The sequence below is a fragment of the Ambystoma mexicanum genome, chromosome 10 (genome assembly GCF_040938575.1).
Source record: "Ambystoma mexicanum isolate Mex_15411 chromosome 10, UKY_AmexF1_1, whole genome shotgun sequence".
In the NCBI taxonomy this organism is placed as follows: Eukaryota; Metazoa; Chordata; class Amphibia; order Caudata; family Ambystomatidae; genus Ambystoma; species Ambystoma mexicanum.
Window position 1 is genome coordinate 417,202,520 of NC_090932.1, and position 17,506 is coordinate 417,220,025.

At 46.4% G+C, this 17,506-nt stretch overlaps 1 protein-coding gene across 1 annotated transcript in view; it reads right to left on the reverse strand.

Annotated features, from left to right (window-relative positions):
- Positions 1–17,506, reverse strand: part of LOC138492879 (thiamine transporter 2-like) — a 110,029-nt gene that overhangs the window by 33,486 nt on the left and 59,037 nt on the right. The window contains exon 3 of the mRNA XM_069620198.1: positions 6,602–6,794. Coding sequence (XP_069476299.1) covers positions 6,602–6,794 — 193 coding nt within the window. The remainder of the gene's footprint in view (positions 1–6,601; positions 6,795–17,506) is intronic.

A 17,506-nucleotide genomic window follows, 5' to 3' on the forward strand; every position in this document is an offset into this window, starting at 1 on the left:
ATTAAGGGCATAGACATGGCAGGATATTCCCACAAAATAGCAGAATATGCGGATGATATGCTGGTGACCCTGGGGGATCCAGAGCACTCTCTCCCACTCTTGATTCAGGAAATTGACACATTCGGATCACTTTCGTGCCTGAAAATGAATAGACAGAAATCGGAACTCTTAGCTCTGGCAGGAGACACCGCACAAACTCATAAAATGGCAGAGGCATTACACTTCCAAGTGGCGAAAACAGGGGTGAAATACCTGGGAATAACATTGAAAGGGAAAATACAAGACTTATTCACACAAAACTACCCCGCTATCCTGCAACGAATTAAACGTGAAACGATGAGATGGAATCCCCTATCAATATTATGGTGGGGCAGGATAACGTTAATTAAAATGATAATACTCCCAAGGCTGTTACACCTATTTCAAGCCCTTCCAATTAGAATCCCATCAGCCTTCTTCAGAACCCTAACAAAAACTATTATAACCTATATATGGCTAGGGAAAACCCTGAGAGTATCTAGAGCAGTTCTCACAGCCCCGAGAAGTGCAGGTGGATGTGCACTCCCACATTTTAAGAAGTACTACGAGGCAGCCCAGCTGTGGGTACTGAAAGAATGGATTCCTGTCGAATCACAGAAATTATGGGCAGCCCAAGACAGAGCGGTAGCGACAACACCCACCAGACACATGTTCTGGATAGGGAAGAAATACAGACACCCAAGTGCCCTAATCAGTGAACTCATGAGGTCAGCACTAGAGATATGAGACAAAGCCACACAGAAAGGAACACTAACAAAGGACCCGGCTCCCTGCATCCCCCTCTTTGGAAATCCCAAATTCCCACCAGGGCTGGAGAAAGGGGCATTCCAGAAATGGGAAGAAGCGGGTTGTAAAATGGTCGCAGATATGCACGAAGATCAAACCATAATGTCTTTGGCGGACTGCACATCCCTGCTAAAGCTCAGCACCACAAACAAATACAGGTACTATCAAATATACCACTGGTTGGACACGCTGAGAATCAAAGAAGCAGTGTCAAGGGAGGTAACCCCATTTGAAAATTACATTATGACAAACACAGGCGCAAAAGAATTTGTCTCCACCACCTATACATTTATAAACACCTCGAAATGGAACTACATCAAAAGATGGGACGGTACATTAAATAACACCATCACCAAAGGACACTGGGAATATATATGGAAAATTATCCCAAAATTGACAACAGCGATTCAAACAAAAGAAATGTGGATGAAAATCCTTTTGAAATGGCACTACACGCCAGAAAGGCTTAATCAAATGTTCCGGAATTCCACAAAAATCTGCTGGAGGGGCTGTGGAAATGAAGGAACGTGGAGACATATATGGTGGGACTGGCCAAAAATACAGCAATTCTGGGGAGAGATCAAGGCACATATGAACTCGATGTTCCCGACAATGGTGGGCCCCCAAAGACAAACGACTCACCAAGAAACAAAAACGGAACTTTATGGGACTTTTGATAGGCGCACGGCTGGAAATAGCCCATAAATGAAAACAGAATCATCCGCCCTTGTCCTTAGACTGGATTAGGAGGGTTTGGACCCACGTGGCAATGGGAAGACTAACCTACAACATACAAGGGGCCCACCAGAAATTTCGAGAGGACTGGGGCGAAACTCTGGAATATCTCCAAAGTGATTACATGGAACAATGGTGCCCACACAAGGTAAGGATTTTGGATATGTTTACTTAGAAAAGCATACGAAATACCTCGGACAGGAAGACACGAATATGCTGACGTTCCCGGGGTGTGGGGGAGGTGGGTTAAAGGGGAAGTTGGAAATGTTGTAAGATGTAGTAAAACTAATAAAAATATGTTTTAAAAAAAAATACATAGTGCTCATAGTCTCTGTTTGATTGGATTATCAGTTTCTTGTGAAGCGCGTCTACCAGGGTGTCAAATGTCATTCTCTCCCTTTCCGGTATAGTCTTGATGATGGCCTTAATTTCTCTACTGGCAAAATTGGTAAAAACATCTGCTAATGCCGGGGACTTCTCCTCCCCCATCGCCTTGACAAAAAGTCCTTGAACTCATCCACCCATTCAGCCCACCTGGGGCCCTTGTCTTGGTGTGGTACGAGTTCAAACAGCAGGGGCCACCTGAGGAATGCTGGCCTGGAGGAGACAGACGTGTGGTCCTGGGAAACGCCATTGTCCGGTGACGCCTGCTAATAGTATAGTGAGCACGAGGCAAAAGGAATGGGGTTATGCCTCACCTGCCAAAGAACTGTTGTTGCCAACAGTTTAATCCTAGTGCACTTTTAGTAGGGAATATTCCCCATCAATCACATTTCTTATGTTATAATTGCTCCAGTTACTATGGTCAAAAACATAGGTTCTTTGACTTCAGTTATCCAAATACATATTTATTTCTCCATTTCACATAAATGGCTTTTAACTTCATTAAAGAGGTTGTCTACTGTACTTTCGAACATGTCTACATCATGAGTTTTATACATCAAAAAACAGAACATCTAAATCAGCATATTTATTTTTCTTTTCTTTTTGATGATATTGCAACACGTTCTGTGTAATTCTCTCTACGTTACCATGCGGCTGAGCCATGTGGTAACATTGCATCAACTTCAGCAAGTAATGTATGTGTGTAGCCCCTCACAGCAAGCCCAGAATCAGATCGCTGCACGTGGCTGGTCGGGACTTCTCTGCGCCTCTGCCGTGAGGCACCTTGACTGCTGCCGCCTTGTGTTGCAGGTGCTGTGGTCCACATTGGGACAACAGGGAATCTTGCGTTGCAGCATCACAGATGTAGCTGGCCTACACTGTATGCAGGCTAGCAATCATGTGGTCTCTCAGTAGGGGACTGCAGTCGACTGCAAAGGCATGGCAAGATTTGCGATGGAACTAGCGGGATCGCTAGGGTGACACGGGACATCATGGCCGGCACACCTGATTTTGTGTGAATAGGAAGCCCAGCAGGATCACCGGGAGGTAGGAGAACCCGCAAAATCACCTGGAAGTGGGCGGACCAGTGGGATCGCCGGGAAAGGGAGGACCAGCGAGATCACCGAACCGCCTGTGGGTGGGTCGGGAACTCGTCACCAGTTGTTAGCGTCCCTGGAAATCAAACAGGCTCAGATTTATGAACCACGCCAAGACGACGGTTGTGGTTTGAAAACAGATATGCATTTTATTTTGTACTACTTCTCTGTACATTGTGAGAAACCTGAAGGTGTCTCCCTGTCTAAACCTCGAAGATCTGTCATCCTGGTGGCCAGGACACGGCCATCGCTATTGGATCCAGTTCCTCAGGGTGGACCAGTGAGCGAGGATCACCTGGATGGAGGGTTCTCGGGGCGGGTGAGATGCAGTATTCCCCTCCCTTTAACAACTTTTCCCCATCCTATCACCTAGGACCTTCCAAACCACTACCGCCCTTTTCTAACTCTAACACTTTCTCACCAAAGCCGTTTACCTGACATGTCCCAATACAAGGGTCAGGCAAACTCAGGCAATTGGTCAGAATCACACACACCTAACGGCCCCTTCCTTTCCCCAAAGGGATAACAGGTGGAGCCAGAGAGTATAATACGAGGGAGGCGGGCACGGCAGACAGCACAATGGCACAGTTATGCAGGCACGGCAAGGAGAAAGGTGGCAGGAATCGAGGAGGTGGCGAGGAGAGAAGTGACCTTGTCCTTTTCGTCCCAGACCCGTGGAGCCTTCTTGGAAACAGTCTAAGACCGTGAGCAATAGCAGAAGTGTCTTGCAGCAGATGTGAACGGTACATGGGGCAAGCTTATGCTGATAAGCAGGAGCGAGGGAAGCTCCTGCTACCCATGGTACTGGCCTTGACTCCAGAAAAGCCCCAGGCCAAGCAGTTCATCACAGCCGGTGAGTTGAGGGGAGAACCAATATGAACCAGGCTGTGTTGAGTAGGAATCGCAAAGTAGCAAGTTTTGAACCAAAGCTGATGAATTTTGAATGAGCTGTAAAACGTGTGAAGAGGAGACCAGCTGCAGAGAGAAACCAGCTTGGGTGCTAACTCAAGAGACTCTGGTCGAGCCCTGTATGAGAGAAACTACAGATACCAGAAGGCCAAAGAAGGGCGGGCGAAATATGTGAAAGTGCTCATACAGAGGGTCAAGCAAAATTCCTGTACAATCGAAAGCCTTTGATCTACAAGCACTGTGAAAGAAAGGGAAGGGAATCCCAATGATATTGGACAATTGTGAATGTGAAGTAAAGAGGGGTCTGAGGCTGACCAAGGGAGATCCAGGGGTGAAGCCATCACCCAAGCAAAAGACATTGAGAAATTGAGGGAGGAGAAATCCTGCTAAAGGCAAGAGGGGTCTGAGCCCAACCCAGGGCGATTCAGGGGTAAAGCCATCACCCAAGAATATAAAGAGAAGAGGGGTCCGAGCACGACCGAGGGAGATCCAGGGGTGGAACCATCACCCAAAGTCGATTGATAATGGAACTGTGATGTATTTTGGAATACGATACGTGAAGGGTCAGCGCCCAGAAGACGGGGACCCAGGGGTGAAGCCATCACCCTATGTAAAACTATAGTAAGCAATTGAAAAGGGTCAGCGCCCAGAAGAGGAGGACCCAGGGGTGAACTCATCACCCAGTGAACATTGGAAAATGACTTTCATTTGCTAAAGGAACTTTTGTTTTGTTGTTTGTACATGTCAGGTCCTCGAAGGCAAGAGACATTCAATTGAAACGAGACTTGGCCATCGATGGCCCTGATAACTGAAAGCTTGGGGGTTAAAAGCTGAACTACCATCTTGTGCTAGAAAAGCCTGAAAGTGTGTTCTGAGAACTGCCATTAGAACTCTCATCTCCTGCCGGAGACACCCAAACTGTACTGTGCTCCAAGCTTCCATCTTCCCCGTGCTCAAAATGTGGGGAAGGAAGACCCAGGCTACCGCATCCTAACATATTATTTGAGAACACTTCTTTCTTTTCTTGAGAACTATCACACACCTCTTTTTGTATTAGTTGTGAGGGTTATCAATAGGTTTCTTAGTATAGGCCCTTTTTTTTATTTTGACACGCCACTAGCACTGCCTAAATTTTCATTTGATGGTCGACGCTTTCTCCCATTTTAGATGTAGGTTTAGATTAGGTGTTTTTCCAACCTGCATACAGCATTCATTGTTCAATAAACACCCTTGAACTGTAATCACTTGTGTTTGTCTTACTTGTTGTCACCATGAGTTCCTCACATTTACTGCGCTGGAACTGGCGTTTGCTCTTCTCACCGTCCCACATCCACCCACGTGTTCCCTCACACGTGGTCTGCCTGAGGGGCCCACCATCCCAATTAAAGAGGCAGGCTGCCACCCAGTAACAGGAGCGAGGATTCGGGCGATGGGGTTTGCCATGGTACATTTCAGGTACTCCCTCCAGAGACAAACTAGAGGGGGATCTCTGCTAGAGCTGCTTTTGGGACTTGAACTGTAACTAGGTTTTTGATGACAGGAGGTTGGGCGCTCGAGCAGGGAGGGTCAAGGAGGGTCGAGAATGGCTTGATATGAAGTGCAGTGTGCAAAGGAGATGTGGAGGACAGCTTTTCACTGCATGGTATGACATTGGGAGTAGTAGAAGATAGTTCACTAGCTGGGGGAGGTGGATTTGCAGGTCAGCAGTGGTTTTGAAGACACTGAAGGAATTCAAAGAGGGAACAATGCTGCCTGGTGGATGCTGTGGTCAGAGGAGGTTGCAGATCGAGGAAGGTTGAAGAACATGCAACATTTCAAACAAAATTAAATTGTTAAGTGGGAAAGGAGTAGAAGTGGAGCTCCACATGGAGGCTTAGCTTATGCAGTGGTCTAGCATGCGAAGGACAAAAGTGAAAATCAAGGTTTCTGTGGAGGAAGAGTAGACGTAAGGTGGGCTAGGAGGCAGTCCAGGTGTGTGTGTGTGTGTGTGGGAGAAACGTGGGTCAGCACCATTTTAATCTGCTTCAAACACATGCCTGCCGCAACTATTACACAAAAAGTCTTATTTACACTGGAAAACATCACAGTGTACATTTGCTTATAGTAAAGTTCCTTAACATTTGCAATCCATATTAGAGTCAAAAGAATTTTGACTTTGCTGTATCAAATATTTTGTAGCATCTTGTTCCACAAATCAAATTATGGAGCTTCCATGCGTTTATATGTATGGATCAATTACAAATGCCTTTTAATTTGCATCTATGTATGACACAACATTGTTCTTACTTTTCGGACACTGGGCGGTTCATCCACTCTTGTATCTTACTTGAGCAAGTATGATTTAACCTTTTCGCTACAGCGTGGCTCCATTTTGTGTTTGGGCAGCATGCTCCCTCCATGAAATAAGTTGACTTTTAGGAAATAACATCCAAGGCCAGATCATTCTCTTAGGCTACCATTTTTAAGTTTATCCCCCTCCTCCCCCCGACTTGTAAGCAAACCAGGTATACTATTTCAGAAGCCAAAAGGGTGTTTCTGTTGTTTGAAACAAAACAGTATACATTACTGAACCAGAGAGTCAATCAAACCATTTTGCTGGGTGTATGTGAACACAACTCTTTCCATGTATGTAATAATGTAGATCTACTTACATTACAATTGTTATTAGAAACATGTACGACGCTTTGAATATGACATATCCAGCATAGGATGCCCAGATATTGCTGGTGAAGTCCATTAGGTAGAGAGCTCCACTACTGATCGCTGAAAAGAAGCTTAAAGCAAGTTCGCCCCAGATGCTCCAGTCAAGTTTCATATAACTCACTGCAAACGTAGCAAGAGCGCCTGAAGGAAAGATCATAAACAGCAATGGTGTTCAGACAAACAAGAGCCAAATACAATGTATGCAACTTCATGCAGCTGAATAAAACTGTGTTTAACCCAAATGATGCATGTTCACATAATTTAAACATGTTACCAGCAACAGAAGAATATATATAGCTGTATATTGACCACTGCGACAAATCCAAGTAGTTCATCCCCTCTCCCCCATGGGGAGTCACCCCCTTTTGGACTAGGGAGGTGAGCCTGCTATGCTTAACATCCCAGAGGTGACAGAGAAAGACAGATCCCGATTGACGTAACCCCACCTTAGTGGACACGGGAATGCCAGAAAGGGACAGAAGTTACCATCCCCTCCCGATAACTCCTAAAACCGTTATTGGCTATGTGGGAGCTGAGGTATACGAACATTTTAAACCTCCTTTTTTAGTGGATGGTTTTGTTTCTGAGCCCACCTTTTGCCAGTCCTTCGCTAAAACACCAAAGCAGTAGATGGACCAGTCCTCTGAAGGAGCATCAGTTACAGAGCCAATCAGGAGCAGAGTGCGAAAAAAGGTCTTGGAGTTCGAGGCAGCTGGAAACCTCATCAGAGGTGCGGCTAGGCAGAGAGTGAGAGTGGAATGGTTCCAGCACCTACCGCTCATATAGCAGGAAGGTCCTGGCTCAGAGCAGCAGAAGACTATGAGGATGCTGGAAGTGCAGAGAGACCGACCCAGAGGAAATCTGCAGCCGCACAGCCACGCAAAGCCAGCAAGAGACAAAAAACAGCAGCATCCGACACAGAATCCAGATGAGGATTCACCTAAGCGCCTCTGAGTCTGGCAGACCTGACGCTCCTCCCAAGGAGCATTGCACGGTAGAGGAAAGTAAATGGTAGATCCGGGAGCCGGGAGGAGGGTGGTAAAGATGACACAGTGAAGCCCCAGAAGGGGGAGGACACAGAGAAGCCCAAGAGGGGGGGAGGACACAGAGAAGCCCCAGAGAGGGGAGCACACAATGAAACCCCAGAAAAGGGAGAACACAGAGAAGCCCCAGAGTGGGTAGCACACAGAGAAGCCCCAGAGTGTGGAGGACACAGAGAAGCCCCACAGTGTGAAGGACACAGAGAAGCCCCAGAGTTTGGAGGACACAGAGAAGCTCCACAGTGTGAAGGGCACAGAGAAGCCCCAGAGTGTGGAGGACACAGAGAAGCCCCAATGTGGGTAACATTCAGAGAAATCCCTAGGTGGGAGAGCACAGAGAAACCCCAAGGGGGGGGGGTAGAGCACCGAGAAACCCCAAGGAGGGGGAGAATACAGAGAAGCCCCGGAGTGTGGAGCACCCTAAGGAGCCCCAGAGAGGGCAGAGGTCACGAGACAAACAAGAGCCCTGCAGCAGAGGAAGGCACAAAAAGCACCTGTGTGGGGAAAAAGAATAAGAGAAGCAGCAGAGCAGGTAGACCACCAAGAAACCCCAGAGTGGGGAAGTAGGAAAAGGAAAATCCCAGGGTGGGGAGTCCAAAGGAGAGGTTCCCCAGAGAGGGTAAAAAGTAAATGGAAGAACCCCGACTGGAGGGGAGAAAAAACAGCACAGAAGGAAAGTCTCCACGAAAAAACACAATTTGAGAGAGGAAGAGACAAAATGATACAAACTGCATGTTTTGAGGCTGTGCACATAGGCAAAGGGGCCTACGGTGAAGAGACATGTTTTAGATTCAGAAACCAACCCCCGTCCCTTTTCTCGGGAAATGGCCCAAAGTATAAATTAGTTGTATTTGTGTTTTTTTTCTCTCAGAGTTAGGGATAGAATTCTGGTCCGATGACTTCATTTATGTAAGGCATACTGACGAGCACACCTTAAATTATTTCTTTTTAGAATAGGGCTTAGAGGCTTAGGGTTAGCTAAAGGTTTTTTCCGTTGAATAAAGAAGAATTCAGAGAACATGTCATCTGCTGATTCTAACCTACCACGCCTTAATTGTAAAGCTTCCCACAAACTCAATTCAATGGCATGGCATTGGGAGATTTGATTATACACAGAACTTGATTTTACCTCCAAGAACACTTTAGTAAAAACTACTGGTACCACAATCCATTTATTATATGATAACATGTATATTTCTGGGTAACAGGATATCAACTTCGGTACTCGGATCCATGAGTAGAATGTCAAGAGGTGGTGAGCTTCTGGAAGGCCGAGAGCATTCCAATGAAGGTGGTTGGAGCTGGTGGAAAGATACGAGGAGCTGCTATTTGGGGCCTTTTACCCACACTACTACCAAAATTTCCCCCACTAAAAGGTGTAAGCACCATACCTCTATCTGTGTGCTTTTCTTTAATATACTGCCAACATGGGGCTATATTCAGGCTCCCAATGAACATCGTAGTGGAGGAGCTCACTGGTTGCCTTGTTAGCTTCTCACCATTGCTGCAAGGCAGTTGAAGTAGCAGAAACCTAACAGAGACAATGAGCAATGTGAGGCTGGGACCAGCAGATGATCAAGCCTTGATCATTGTGCTGGATCATCTCCCTGGAGTAGAAGCAACAGTTCAGGTGGTAGCACCAAAGAGATGAATCCTTGGTGCCGTACCGCCCCGTAAAGTGAGCCAGACTTGACAGGGTTTCCGGAGGAGTGGTGACAGGGTAAAAAAAAGACATGAAGGGATACCGCAGCCCACCCTGTGAGAAGGAACACAGGTGGGAAATATGCTGGATGATTGGACTGGTTGGAGTTGAATCCTAAGTGGACACGCACATGGCCTTGAACTGTAGACCCAACTATAGAGGTTGAATTATAAGCAGCCACCCTGTATCCAGGAGTTGCAGCCATTGGAGAAGGACTTAAGGCACCAGGTTAAGTTTAAATGAGCTTGGTCATTGGTGGCCATCTTGGAGTGGAGTATGCCACAGTAAGTTTATTGGAACTTTCTCTGTGTGGACATTGATATACAGAGAAGCTACGAATAGCCTACATCTACAGTTTATGCCCACCCTTGGAATCCCTCAATAAAATGGGACACATGGAAGCCAGATTTTCAGGACTATGAGTTAGCCATTCATGGCCCTTCGTACAGCATCAAAAGAAAGGTGCACTCTTCATGCACTTCTTTGGTCTTGAGGGAAAAGAGGATTATTAAAATCCTTCCAGAAACGTGGAGGGGCAGGAACCAGGCAGTGGAGAGGCCACCCTTAATGCCTACAAGTCCATCCTGAGGAAGTAGGATCTTTACTTTGAAAAGAAATCCAATCCAATTTTGGAGTGCTACCACTTTGGAATGCGGGAACAGGCAAAAGCAGAGTGCATCGAGCACTTTGTTACTGGACTGAGAGAATTTGCCACCAAGTGCAACTTCAGAGAGACATATAGTGACCATGTGAGGAACCAATTCATGATAAAGGTTAGGGAGCAGAAAATAAATGAGGCAATTTGGGGTAAACAGGACCCTAGTTTGGTTGAGGTACTGGATATTGCCAAGATGATGGAGCACATGATGCTGTGTTTGAAGGAGCAAGACATTTTCTAAAGGGTATAGGAAGGAATGTGCGGCGGAAAATGGTGAAGACAAGCGTGAGAAGAGGGGCCAGGCTGGTGAAAGAAAGACCACACACAAGGATATGGAAGGAAAAGATGGGACATAAGGTACCGGATAGAGGGAGGGGGAGCGAGAAAGTGTTTCAGGTTTGGAAGCACTTTCCACTTTCCCAACTCTGGAAACTGTCTGGTGTTAGGAAAGATTTCTCTTAGGTGCAATTTTGCCTCCATTTGTGAACCTCCGATTCCCCCCAAACGTTTTGCTTTTGTTTGGCTTACCTAACGTGACTTTTTCCAGTGCATCACAGCCTTCAGCTACACTCCTCTGGGCTTTCGCTCATATATAATAGGGAAACTGACACGTCCTTCAGGCTGTCAGTACTGGGAAACTATGTTTCCCATAGTCTTCGACTTCGTTGCCATTTCTTGGTAACTTTTTATCTATCTGCCAAGTACCCTCCAGTACTGTGTTTTATGGCCCTAGCTACCCTCTAAGGATATTTTGGTGTTTGTACAAGTATGCCTAGAACAAACTGGTGTGTCAGGGGATTTGACACGTGTTCGAGATATTATGCTGCAACATTTGGGGTTGTGGGCTCATAAAATCCAAGATGGCTGAAAAAGCCCACATTGCGCCAGGATCCAGGGAAACCATGCAGTTTTTGCGCACACCAAAATGGTCGCCTAACCTGCCACCCACCAGTGCGAGCGTGGTGGGCCAGAAGCGCCATGAGTGAAACGTGGTGCCAAAGGAAAAACAGCAGTGCATGTTAGCTCAAAAGGTGCTTTGAAATCTCCTTTGTTTCTCTGAAATGCAAGCTAAAAATGCCTATTTTAAACATTGCAAGATATTCAAAAATCTCACTGAACACCAGCAGACATTTGGCAGAATGAAGTCTTGTGTGCATACAAAATCTGGGAAAAGAAAGAGCCTAAAATAATGTTCATAATGAAACTGGCTGAGCTGTGGATGTCAGCAGCTTAAGTTAAATTGGACTGAAAGCCACTAAAATCTAAATGTTTAAAATAAATGAGAGCCCTACTGTTGAGTGTCACATAGTTTGCAACTGTTAAATGTCATAGTTTTGAACTTAGAATCAGCGTTCTAGCTGCATGTGTAAAAATTGTAAGTTTGATTTGGATGAAGAAAAACTGGGAACAAAAGTGACATTTAGCTGAAGCCTGGCTTAAAGAGATTGAATTTTGCCTGACAACTACCCCCGACGGGAGTTGAAACTTGCTCACTGCATTCCAGGCCTGGCTGCCTTCTGCTGTTCCCACCAAAAGGAGATGACACCTCCCTGATTGAATCAGGGGAGGAGCACCTAGGACTGGAGGGAAACAGAACAATGAGCCTTCCTTGGCTCAGGCAAATGTTAAATTAGGGGGGGTCGTAAATGGCTTCCTCTTGAGAGAAACTGGGAGGGGCAGTGCCTCTGTGAGCAACTGGAGTTGGAGGAAGTGGACAAACCAGAAATTCCACCATGTGCTTTGGGAAACCACACCCCTCTGGGCCAGAGCATAATTTTAAAAAGATGGATAATTCATAGTACGGACTTGTCAAAATTATATAATTAATATCATTATTCTTGTGATTTTTCTGTGCACATTTTAAGAGGTTTTAGGACTCTGTGGTATGTTCTTGGGGATAGTAGCAGAAAATAGGTTGTTACTCCAAATGTATGTATGTTAAAAATCTGACACCTTATCATCTGATACCCATATTCCTTGTGCACATTTGTGTAAAATCTGGAAAAGTTTAGAGGTCGTTATCTGGATGAAAAGGGCAGAATTCTGCCAGAAGTGGACACGACATCTTACAAAGACAGGGATCGGATGGTTTGGTGCTACAGAAAATATTTTAACTGGACATATAATATTAGAAAAATAGTACATAGATAAATGTGTATTTGGATCAAGAATAGATTTGTGTGCAAATTGACCAGGGGTGGATCCTCTGACCCATAAACTACTTCATCACGATGACACTCCATTTCCTTCCCCAATCAAGGGAGAGAGGAGGACTTGGCCAATGATAAGTTGTGAGGGGCAGGCTTAGTTATGCCACACACACACCCATTTTCTAAAGACATAAAAGAAACACCAAAACCCAGGTACATTCATTCACTTTCCACTTTCTTGCGACACATTTTGCCGGACTAAACAATATCCAGAAGGACCATCTCCAGAACCAGAGACCAGACCGCTCTGCAGTGCCAAGAACTTTTGCCAGAACCAGAGACCAGACCGCTGTGAAGTGCAGAGCAGAGCTGACCCAGAGAGCTGTGAATTCAGAACCACCCGCCAGGAGTCCAGTCCAAACCTGATCAGACCTTGCCCACCTATTTCAAATTTATAGTGTGAGTACTCAGCCAGAACTGTGCAACCCATCTCTTAGCTTAAAATAATCTAATTCAAACAATTTCCACCTATCTAGAACTGCATCATAGAATGGTGTGTCCATCCTGTTGATCCAACACCTTCCACAACGCATCTGTCATTCTGAAACTTTAATTTCATTTCTGAAAATCTAACTTGCATTTGAAAGCTAAGATTCTAAGCTTTCCAGCAAGCCTAAAACCGACTTTCTACTCCTTGTAGTTCTTCTGTAATCGCGCTCGAGGCATTCGGAAAAATTGCCGCAAATTGAAAAATTAGCTCCTGTCAAAATAGCTGCTTTTGCTTGAACTGCTAAAATTCGTTTTCAACCTACTAATCCCTCATTGAGTATTGCCAATGTGACTTGAACTAACCTTAAGTAGCTATCACCTACCCTGAATCTCCTATAGGGAATTAAAATCATTTTTAGCATATTTTCACTTCTTTGCAAACCACATTTAAAGTATTTTTCCTGTGTTTTAAAATCATCCCTGTGATCTAAGCTTGCTAGGGGGGAACTGAACTACATTTGATTGTATTCCTGAGAACCGTGTGCTCTCCTTTCCATCTTTTTATATTGCATAAGGGGGGGTGAGTTGCCAAAAGGGGAAAAGTGATTACATTCATTGTCTTTTGTTGAAATCAAATCAAGGTTATTCCTGTGTTGCATTCTTTTCCATCATTGTTTTTCCTTGAAACCATAAAAGCATTCTCAGTTACCTTATCCTCCATATACTAACTCTTAAGTAATTGAATCAGTGTGCTAGTGTAACATCACCCATTGTTGATCACTGTCATCTGCCTAAGTGTGATATCAAATATTAATTTATTATAAAAGTGTGATATATAGATATTGTTTAATTTTTCCAATAAATCTTTTATATTGCAAAACAAACCTACTTCTTGGCTCAGTGAGATCAGGGGTATTCATAGAGAGGGGTGTTATACAAGGGTTTATCTTCCAGAGTATAACTTGTCATAAAAATATATAAATAAGGGCTTCCCTTGGGCGTCCCAGACGAGGCACTGACTTAGTGGGATTGATGAATTGAAGTCACTTAACAAGATTAGGGGCTCGTCTGGGATTCTGGATTAGATCCATCACTTGTGCAGATTAATACAGTGTGCTAACTGACAGGATATATAAATTCTGTTGGATCACCACGCCGTGTTACACTGTAAAAACACCCTTCAAAGGAACGCTATAAGGAAACGGTCTGTTTTGCAAAATAAAATACAAACTTCTGTAAATCAGGAAGGAGTATTTTTCCAGAATGACGACTTTGGTAGATATCAAAATAGCCAGAGAACACCTCTTACATAAGCTATTTGTGAGAGGTGAGTGGGCTCATCAGGACCAGGCGGTCTGGTTGCAGGCAATCGCACCCCACATCACTGAAACAGGGTCAGATATATGGATAGATCAGGGCCCCTTACATGTGGTCCTGAGTGAACTATATATGGCCCCTAAGGCTAAGGATGAGCACAACAAGATTGCCAGGGTAGCGGCATCTTTATATTTATATATGGGAGCCATACAGGACAAATGTGCTGAAGACCAAGATCTGGCAAATGGGCAACTGATGGCATTGGAGAAGGCCCAATCTGACCTGGTCTCTTCTGAGCAGAGGCTGCAGAGGAGCCAGGAGTCAGAAAATTATAGTAGGCAGTATATTATTAAAATAAAGGAGGATATGGATATCCTGCAACAGGAAAAGTCTGATCAGGATAACAGATTTCTGGCCTTGCAGAAGGAGTACCAAGAAGGTTTGGACGCCCTACTGCAGAGCTAGAAAAAGCTGGAGCAACAACTGGACTTCAATAGGGCATGCACAGAGCAGGTAGTACCCCTGCAAAGCCACCTAGATAGGGAGAAGACAGAGAGCAATAAACTGATTTTGAAAGACCTGTATACCCAGGCAGAGTTTGATCTAGAACGCCAGAAAGCTGGTGCCTTTCAAAGGCAGAGGGACGACCTGGTGGCACAGATGCAGGCTCTTAGTCAGGAAAGGGACACCTTAGGCCAGGAAGTCTGCCAATTAAAAGAAAAAATTGAAGAAAATCACTTGGCCCTCCAGGGACTGGGTGACCTCCAAAAAGAGCATAAGAACTTGTTACAGCACACCAGGAGGGTGGAAGATGCTCTGGCAAGAAAGGAACAGGCCAGTAGGGATGGGACTCAGGAGGCAACCCTCCTGCAGCAAAGACTGGCCCAGTATTCCAGGACCAATCAGGAAGCGCAGAGAGAAAATGAGGCTCTCTGTCAGCACAATGATAGGCTCCAGCAACAGGTAGCCATGCAGGAGAGACTGATAGAGTCTAGTAAGGCCTTAACTGAGGAACTGAAAGCGCAGGCTCTTGCAATGCAACAGGGAGCAGGGGCTGACAGAGATGAAGTTAGCTGGGAAAGGGAAACACCTGAGCATAACCTCAGGAGCCCTAGTACCAGAGGCCTTCATCTCTCCCAGTCCTTGGACTCTGCCACCCCCATGTCCCCTGGCGCACATGAGCACAGGGCCACAGGGATGGCAGATTACTATCCAGCCAAAAGTATGGGGTTCATAGGCCAGTACCTCCCAGGAATGGATGGGCGGGCATCTGGATATGGGCATCCAAGCACAGTGCAATTTAGTGGGGAACCCCAGGAAAGTAGGTCCACTAACGGCATCCTAAAAACCTCTGCCCAGTTAGGTCAGTGGGGGGGGGGTACCCATCAAATCCTGGCAGCAAGGAGGGATCTGGAGACTCCTCTGAGCGGCCCAGGACACAGGAGACTAGGTCCCCACATTCTGCCAGCCATTCCCAGGCTCGCAGAATCCGGGAAAATCTGGAAGATCAGACGGGCACCTCTGGGAGCAGTGCCGCTGAGTCAGAGGATGAGTGGACCAGGGTTACCCGAACCAAAAGGCCAATAAGGCAAAAAGGGCCTTGCTTAAGGACCCCTTAAAGCAGATCAAGGCAATAAGGGGTGTCATCACCCCTTATCACAAGAACGCCAAGTATTCTGTTTGGGAACACTTGGAGCGTCATGAGCAAATGATGGAGACTTTCCATTTGAAAGACAGCAGTAGCTGAATTCAGTATGTAAAATGGACATTCTCCCTAGAATACTCCAGTTTCTTTGCTGGGCTGGAGGACCAAAATCATTCAAGATGGTCCACCTACAGGGCGGCCATCTTGAAACATTTTTCTGTTCACAGAAATCCCCAAGAGCCTCGCAAGGCAGCCTACAATTTGCAATGTGGGGAGGATCAGGCCCCACAAGAATTTGTGCAGGAGTTAAAGCGTGCTTTTGCGCAGACTACAAAAAGGGTACGCACGGACAGTAAAGAATTTGTTAATACGTTTTTCCATGCCTTACCCAAATACATAATGACCCAGGTCATTGAGCAAGCCACCCGCATCTATGAGGTGCAGAAACCAGTGGAAAATAAGAATCAGCCCAAAAACCCCAAAACCAACAGCACCCCTGCTGCTGCCAAGGTGGCAGAGGTAAAGGTTGCCCCCGTTTTAGATTTGGAGATGGGGGGACCTAAAAACCTGCCTGGACCAAATAATTCTAAGCCCAGAAGGCCCTCGGGCCAGTCACAGACAGGGAGTCAAGGAGGTAGTCCCACAAATGGGGTCCCTCGCTCCCCTGACTATGTAAGTCCCTGCTACAAGGGAAACAGTCCAATCCCGGGTTATGCATGGACTCCTCTGGCCCAAGGGGGGGGATCCAACCAAGCGCCCAACCCAGGGAACTTCCCTCCGCACTTCCCCCAGGAGGGCAGAAATTCACCAAATCCTGGGCAGAACTTGTTCCCCAGGTATCCACAAAATTTCCAGCCCCAAAATCATCCACCCTTCTTTCCCCAATTCCCTGAGCCCAGACAACCGAATCCGGGAGAGGGGAGGCCAAGGGTGGAGGAGTACCCAAATCTTCCCAACCCGGGGTACCAGCAGAGAAGGGATAGCTACCCTTCCCGGGATCAGCCCAGGGGAGAAAATAGAACCCCGTATCAGCCTGAGCAGGTTTCACAGTTAGAGCGCCAGGTCCAAAATATTGCACGGGATCTGGGTCACATACTGAGGGCTCAACAGAACGCTCAGATGAGCATGCCACCGCAGAATGCCCCAAACTCTGGGCCTGGTGCTCCAGAACAATGACGGGGGCAGCACCCCGACAACCCACCGGTTCCCAGGGAGGAGGTACAAGAGGAAGGGGGGAGTAAAGCCTTGGAGGAAGCTTCCTTCCCCACTTGTAAACAGCCCCTGGAAACCCAGGAACTGGAAACAAAATCTCCTGCTCCTGAAAGTCTGCCTCCCAAGGAGCAGAGGGGGGGTAGGAGAAACAAAGGACCCAAACAGACCCATTTTGTGGAGGAGGTACAGGTCTTCCAATTTGAGGGAGAGGGATCCTCAGAGGATCCTGGGAAAAGGATCTTCTCCTTCAGAGATGGGGGAACTCCTCCCAAGGAAAAATGGGTCCCAATGGATTCCAACCCAGACTGGGTAGATGTGGGGATTGAGCTGTCGCCGCCCCTCATTCTATCCCAGAACCAACAATACCGAAAACCCCTGGTTCAAACCTGTCCTGGTGACTGCCTCCAGAAAGGGGGGGGTGGCCCAGAACCAGAACCAGGGGAACACAGAACCGCATCCTCATCCGATTGCCAACTTTTTCTTTCCGATTCCCAAAACTCCCTGCCAAACTCTGCCCGGATCTCTTCTCTCTCAATGTCCAAAACCAGAAAATTTGCCCCCCAGTTGTCCAAAAATGTGCATTATCTGTGCCCCCTTACAGAGAAGGAGGGAAGATACTATGCCCCGGTTCAAGTACAGG